Here is a 6,974-nt window from a genome sequence, read left to right as displayed (position 1 = left end):
TATATAAAAATACGTCCGCAACTGTAAAAATGATTTTTGGATGTTGAAGGAGGATTAAAACTAAATATTACAAATACCTAATGAAATACGAATAACACCATAATTGTACCATTGTATATGTGAAGAAAATAAAACTTATATCTAATAAATACATTCAAAACATACTAAAAAACATATATACATACATATACACATACATAGTATAAAAACAACCAAAACTTCATTTATTGCTAATAATGGAGCGGCAACTACAAATAAAATAACGTACATATGTATGTATGTATGTAAGGCAAGTATGTGTTAATTATTTCTATCTCGCTTTATATTCTAACTTACGTTTTACATTTCATAGAATTTAATTTTCAATGCAGGAAAATCTTGTTTTTCTTGTTTATTTTCTTAAAATAATCATCACAATACGCAAATAATTGTTTTCTAAAAATTCATTTATCTTCAAACATTTTCAACTCGGCTTCATCCATAATATCTGCGATTTTACGTTTTGTTTGCAGCTGCAGTCTTAATGGCATTCGTTGCAATACTTTCGCATAGCCAAGAAATATAAGTTCTAGTGAGGTTAAATTTGTGAAACTAGTAGACATTCTTGTGTTATCGCTAGATATATTAGCAGCTATTGAAGGCGGTGGAACAATTGTGGCAGAGAGTACGCCACAATCTTCATTTGCAGGTTCTGGATTAATAAACTCCGATTCCTTGTCTTTTGGAGTTTGGTTTAGCATTTCATTCGTTTTCCCAGATGTCTCCGACTCCCCGCCTTTTGTATTGTCATGGAGCTCAAAAGACTGCTTAGTGGTTGCATTTGTAACTGGCGAATGCTCCTTGTTCTTCTGCACGTTGTATTCATCATTATGAAGTTCCTTTCCATGAGTATATTTTTTTAATGAAGCCGCCCTGCCTTCTGTCGCCTCGGCACGTTGCCTCTTGATGGTCGGTTCAAAGTCCACGTAGGAATTTAAAACGTTTTTCAGTTCTGCTTCATCTATATCGGATTCAGATTGCGCGTCTTCGGTGTCTCTATGGCACGTAACAATATGTAAAATAAGATGTTTACTTCCATGCGAACCATGACTTACCCTACAGCAAGTAGAGGCATCTGCATGAATTGCATTTCCTTTTCGTACGCGAAAGAAGTGCCGTAAACCAAAAACGACAAATATTTTGAAACCAATTGGCGCCATTTACTCTCAGCTGCAGCGCCTATAAGGACGCAACCGTTGACCGAATATATTTATGCAGATGCAATGCCCACAACTTACCGCTTTTCATATGGGTTTCTTGAGCGAGTTGTGCCCAGAGCTCTTTGTTATTTTCGCCTTCCAACACCCCATTCTTGCTATAAGTATTGTAAATTTCCGGATATAAGCGAACTGTCAAAATGAAATCCTTGTCCGCTATCATAATAATTTCCAATATTCTCTTCTTTTAACTTGTTTACGCAGAATCTAGGTGGATTTAAATTCGCCTTGCGCAGAATGCACAATCGTGCGGGGCTGCCGGATGGTATTTATTTACTTCTGCTCAAGGCGAATTTATTACAGGTGACAGCAAACACATATAAGTAAAACCCTACATGTATTTGTTGTTGCGTTTGGTGCAAGCATCATGTCAAAATCAGCAAGCAAATGTAAACATACGAATGTAAACATACCAATACATACAAACAAAGCATATCATTTTGACGTAAGCCATACCTACGGCGAAAAATTCAGCTGGGTGAATGCTGTCACCTTATTAAATCCACCTTGCTTCTGCTTTAAAGAAAATTTCAGCGCTGAAGCTTAGTGCCCATTTACACAGGGAAACATTTGGAAGGGAAACATTTTGTTCGTCGGTGAAGGACGGCTGCGGAAGAGAGAAGGGAATTTGTCTCCTGTACGGGCGACACACTTTGTGCTTCTTATTCGTATTTAATATCTTAGAGCAATTTTTGACAGTTACTTCATTCGTTTTTTTCTTTTGTGGGAGAAAGTTCTGAATTCTATGTTGGTTTTCAATCAAACGGAAGATATAAACGATGACAAACATCCGAACGCTGCTTTGAAATGCAGGATTATTTTTGCTAGTAAAGTAGGTTTAATTTAAAAAAGTTATGGGACATATTTATGTTGATTCTTTATATTGAATTCTAGATACTCAAGTTAATTTTAAGTTATCTATATATATAAAAAGAAGTTACATTTCCTTGGTAATCTTATGACTCAAGAACGGGCTCACCTATCCAAACCAAATTTTTAGGCTTTGTTTGGACTATTCAGTAGATGGTTTGTGTTTTAAAATTTTAAGAATCGGATACCAGGGTCTCGAGAAATAGGCCAAAACGTGAACCCGGGTAACCCTAGTTATTTATATACTAAGTATTTTTAATCAAATTTTTTTTATTCAAGTACAACAATTTATAAATATATTTAAATAAAAAAAACAACAAATTATTTATTATTTAACCAGTTTGCATTTTTCTTTCATATATTTAGGAAATTGTTGACGAACGTTTTCCGCTTTACATGTAAGCGCGTGCGAGAATACATCCGAACCAGACGATGCTAAAGTATTAAATATCAAAATGTTGCCGAAAACAAATTTGCCCGTGTGACCGCGAATGAAACATTAAATGAGAATTTCCAGTGTCTCCCTTCCAGAAGTCTCCGTGTGTAAATCTGGTGTTAGTAGCTTGAAGCTCAGCGATTTAAAGTACGTTCACATATGCATTAATTACCAATAAATACACAAAATTAATTTACCCGTTCACATATGGCAGATTACCTGCAAATCAATTCAAGTCAAAACTGTTGTGAAAGGCATAAATGAATGAGGGAAATTCTTCATACACATAAACGCCTGCCAAACTCACACCAGATGTCTGTCAATAGAATAGGAAGAAGAAGAGTGAATTTACTTGTAATTTATATAATGGTATCAAAGCGAGGTAGTTTCAATCATCGTTGCCATTTTGGTTATTTTTAACCAAATTTGGTTATTATTTGCCTTCACATACATTTGGGTTATTTGGGTAATATATTTCTAAAAGTACTACTTTTTGTTTCAACTTGATAGAAATGCATAGTTGAAGTTGTTTGACTACATTATGAAATTGGACTTTTTCCTCTCACTATTTGGCACCATTTTCGTATCGCAGCAATGCAATTTTGTATCCAATGATTCGCAGACCCTTGGATCTATTAAAGGTTTCAGACCTTACGAAAAAAGACTAAACTTCGAAATGAATTGGAGATACAAGTTTTCCAAGACGTAAGCTTCCAAATAACTGTAAAAAAGTAATTTATTGTGCGAACTATAGACCCCTGCATAATGGTTTAACGTTTAAACTTTTTTTCATTATTATTGCTTGTTTTTACGAAATACATAATGAAATTCACTGTAAACATGTACATGTACATATATATATGTATATATGTTTGATTAAATGTTTATTTTTTGGTGAAAATACTCGTGTGCCCATATGCACCAGTATATGTGATTATAAATATAATATTATAATAATTTCTGAATGAAAATTCGAATTCTGAATGAAAGTCTGATACTTTTTCTTTTTCCCTCACGACAACACTAGCTGATTTGGTTTTTTTTACTTCCGATTTTCTAGTTTGAATGTGCCCTCTAGTGGTAGTTTGTTGGCACTATGTAGAAATTCTATCATTGTTGGTTTGTTAGCATTCCTATACACTTTCAGTTTTACTTTAACTTTAATTTATCATTTGTAAAAAATAAAAAACTGAAAACAAGGAAAAATAGTAAATACAAAAATTGCGACTGTGCCCAAGTAAAATATTTAAAATTCTAAAACCCATCCAGCGAAAATTAGTGAGGTACACAAAAATCAGCAATGTCTCAACAAAATCATCAACCACAACAACAAAATGGTAGTAGCAAAAAAAAAAAGAATGTTAGGAAAAAGATGAATAAAAATGATCAACAAAATCAAAAACCCGACTCGTTTGGAGCGGGAGATGGTGATGGCGAAAAACAATCGCAGGTACCGTCAAATTCTCAGCCAAACAATTCAAATCTGTCACTGCTTGCAAAGAACGAAGCGAACAATCGAACAAACAATATACGTGAAACCACCATTATCAGCATGTGCGTGGAACATCTTCGGCGGCAAATGCAATCGCTAATGTGTGGCGAACTTAACCAAAGTCCAGAAATGCTTACGAGTGGTGAAAATTCGGGCCACCAGCGGAGTTCACAACAACAACGACGTACTGACACTCTACCAGCACCAGGTAACCGGGATAACTCGGAAAACAATCGACCACTGAGCAAGTCAGCTCGTTTACGAAAAAGACGTAAAGCTGCTCAACAAAATAAATATGTAGCTATTGATTGCGAGATGGTAGGAGTTGGTTACAACGGACAGGATGACATGCTGGCACGAGTGTCCATCGTAAATAGGCAGGGAGAAGTGCTGTTAGATAAATTTGTTAAACCGTGGATCGAGGTAATTGATTACCGGACAAGTATTTCGGGGATCAGGCCTGAAGACATCGAAAACGGTGAAGATTTTCATGTAGTTCAAAACCAGGTTGCTGAACTAATACAGGGTAATAGACAGTTATGAAATGTTAATGAAAGTTTTAAAATTTAAATATATATTAAATTGTGCCTCTCCCTTTTTCTAGGCAAAATTCTAGTTGGTCATGCCATACGCAGCGACTTGGCTGTTTTATACATCAAACATCCATTCAAAAATATACGCGATACTGCCCGTTATAAGCCACTGTGCCGTCTTGTTTCTAATGGTCGAACACCAAGCCTTAAACTTCTCAGTCAAACTATTCTAGGCATGGAAATACAAATAGGAGAACACAATTCTGTGGAAGATGCCCGTGCTGCCATGAAACTTTATAATCGTTTAAGTAGCGACTGGGAAATCTATATACAGGCACAAGAAAAGCGAAAGAAATAGTACTCACTGAGGGAACTGAAATAGTACGCACTGCAAAAGGCTCATGAGAATCAACCTGCCGCCTTCATATTTTTCTACTAGTACATACATTTTGTACCGATTAAGTGATTTAGACTTAAGTGTCCCAAACGCACCCCACGACAGGTCAATATTTGAAAAATGTTAAGAAAACAAAACTAAAATAAAAGTATGTAACAAAATTAAAAAGAACCCAAAAAAAGACTTAGCACTCAAATGTAAATTTCAAATATAACTTTCAGAGACAATAGTTTAGTACAGTTTTATTACTTCGCACCTCCGGACTTATTTTCAAATTTAGGTTGGGAAAAAATAAAAGGAAAACGTATCCTTTGATCTTAAAAGAATTTGAGCCAGTAGCCGTTTTGTACTGTATTTTATGGTAGTTACTTGTATATAACTGTAATTTCTATACAAAGAAGACATCTAACTTGTTAAAGATAATAATGAAAAATGTTACTAATTATACCATGTAATTTTCATTAAAAATGCTTTATTTTAAGAAGTCTTTTTTTACAATCGAGGTGGAAAACTGTTTTAATTTATACAAGGATTAGTTCTAAATTGTATATATTATTCTATAATATAAAAGTATTGAGCTTGCAATATATCGAAGAACCAACATAAAGCATATGTAGGGGGGGATTTACTTGTTTAAAACTTTAACTTCTTATATTTTCAATTGCTATCTTTCGGAGTACGTCATTCCAGAATCAAGTTAAGAGTTAGGTGCAGCATAAAACATTCTACATACATTTTTGAGGAATGCTGCTGAAGTTCTAGTCCTTGCAACTGCAGATAAAAATTCAGGTCAGTTACCGTAACGTGGAACTGACTGTGGGGGAAACAAACCAACTTAAATCTCGTTTTTTAGTAAACATTAAATGTTAATTGTACGAGATTTGATGTTATAAATTTTCCTTTTTCAGCTTATCTTCATCTGCTTCTGCTTCCATATCTTCAGTATCATTTTCTTCCGAGTTTGTCGCAGATGTATTACCGATGCAAGGTTTTTCCTCATTTTGGCAATCGGATGTGGGTAAATTTATTTCACTACTTTTTATGGCATCTCGGCGATCCATTAACTCCTTCCAGGGATTTTCCAGCATAGATGGGTGGAAATAAGAAGATATGTTGTTTGCTTTGTTGTTAAAAGATTTTCTCTGCAACAAAACAAATGTTTAGTATTAAATTGCTTCATTCTAACTTTGTTTTACATACGTTGTTCCATTGCCTTGGCCCACCACCACGCCATTGCCACTCTGCCGCATCATTACTACGCGGTGTTTGCTGCAGCCATTGATTCCCATTACCTCTAACACCCCGCGGATTATTGTTCCATCCTCCGGATCGATTTCCTTGACTACTTCGTCCTCTTTGCCTATTTTGGAAAATGTTTCCCCCAGCGTTTATGTGAATGCTATTGTATTGGAGTCGCGCTGGCGTAGAACATTTCGCTGGGCCGCCCATTTCAAGTGATATGTAGTCATCTGTCTGGGATGGATATGGTTTCGTCGTTTTAGAATAAGGTGATGTATAATATCGCGACATATTAATATTCCCGTAAATCAAAGATAAAATTACAATTGACCAATTTTCACGAAAGAACACAGTGTAATGAAATAGCATATCAAAAACAACCTCAGCGAAAGGCAGCAAAAGGTCGCCGAAAAACACTAGGCGAATTGAGTTCTTGGAAAAAAACAGACATGATAGATTTCAAGGCGAATTTATTACAGGTGACAGCAAACACATATAAGTAAAACCCTACATGTATTTGTTGTTGCGTTTGGTGCAAGCATCATGTCAAAATCAGCAAGCAAATGTAAACATACGAATGTAAACATACCAATACATACAAACAAAGCATATCATTTTGACGTAAGCCATACCTACGGCGAAAAATTCAGCTGGGTGAATGCTGTCACCTTATTAAATCCACCTTGATAGATTTATAAGGTTTGCTCAAGGCGAATTGATTACCATAGGTGACACCTTGCCAAAACAATTA

At 35.3% G+C, this 6,974-nt stretch overlaps 3 protein-coding genes across 3 annotated transcripts; 1 reads left to right on the top strand and 2 right to left on the bottom strand.

The window, feature by feature from the left end:
- Positions 1-201: 201 nt before the first annotated feature.
- On the bottom strand, positions 202-1,506 carry LOC128860837 (uncharacterized). The gene is made up of 3 exons (XM_054098599.1): positions 1,278-1,506; positions 1,095-1,218; positions 202-1,035 (listed from the first exon to the last, which is right to left on the bottom strand). The coding sequence occupies exons 1-3, from the start codon at positions 1,417-1,419 to the stop codon at positions 444-446; spliced, it is 858 nt and encodes a 285-aa protein (XP_053954574.1). The 5' UTR covers positions 1,420-1,506; the 3' UTR covers positions 202-443.
- A 2,127-nt stretch (positions 1,507-3,633) lies between these two features.
- LOC128860835 (uncharacterized) lies at positions 3,634-5,486 on the top strand. The gene is made up of 2 exons (XM_054098597.1): positions 3,634-4,580; positions 4,659-5,486. The coding sequence occupies exons 1-2, from the start codon at positions 3,863-3,865 to the stop codon at positions 4,943-4,945; spliced, it is 1,005 nt and encodes a 334-aa protein (XP_053954572.1). The 5' UTR covers positions 3,634-3,862; the 3' UTR covers positions 4,946-5,486.
- Positions 5,487-5,494: 8 nt separating this feature from the next.
- On the bottom strand, positions 5,495-6,631 carry LOC128860836 (uncharacterized). The gene is made up of 2 exons (XM_054098598.1): positions 6,185-6,631; positions 5,495-6,126 (listed from the first exon to the last, which is right to left on the bottom strand). The coding sequence occupies exons 1-2, from the start codon at positions 6,590-6,592 to the stop codon at positions 5,872-5,874; spliced, it is 663 nt and encodes a 220-aa protein (XP_053954573.1). The 5' UTR covers positions 6,593-6,631; the 3' UTR covers positions 5,495-5,871.
- Between the last annotated feature and the right edge of the window lie 343 nt (positions 6,632-6,974).

Source organism: Anastrepha ludens, chromosome 4 (genome assembly GCF_028408465.1).
Source record: "Anastrepha ludens isolate Willacy chromosome 4, idAnaLude1.1, whole genome shotgun sequence".
NCBI classification, from domain to species: domain Eukaryota; kingdom Metazoa; phylum Arthropoda; class Insecta; order Diptera; family Tephritidae; genus Anastrepha; species Anastrepha ludens.
This window is presented reverse-complemented; position numbering and strand designations above follow the sequence as displayed.

Coding starts and splice junctions, on each gene's coding strand:
- LOC128860837 (XM_054098599.1), bottom strand. CDS start 1,419: ATGATAGCGGACAAGGATTTCATTTTGACAGTTCGCTTATATCCGGAA. Junction 1,219..1,277: donor AGAAACCCATATGAAAAGCG/GTAAGTTGTGGG, acceptor GCGTCCTTATAG/GCGCTGCAGCTGAGAGTAAA. Junction 1,036..1,094: donor ATGCCTCTACTTGCTGTAGG/GTAAGTCATGGT, acceptor TACGTGCCATAG/AGACACCGAAGACGCGCAAT.
- LOC128860835 (XM_054098597.1), top strand. CDS start 3,863: ATGTCTCAACAAAATCATCAACCACAACAACAAAATGGTAGTAGCAAA. Junction 4,581..4,658: donor GGTTGCTGAACTAATACAGG/GTAATAGACAGT, acceptor CCCTTTTTCTAG/GCAAAATTCTAGTTGGTCAT.
- LOC128860836 (XM_054098598.1), bottom strand. CDS start 6,592: ATGCTATTTCATTACACTGTGTTCTTTCGTGAAAATTGGTCAATTGTA. Junction 6,127..6,184: donor GGCCAAGGCAATGGAACAAC/GTATGTAAAACA, acceptor GTTTTGTTGCAG/AGAAAATCTTTTAACAACAA.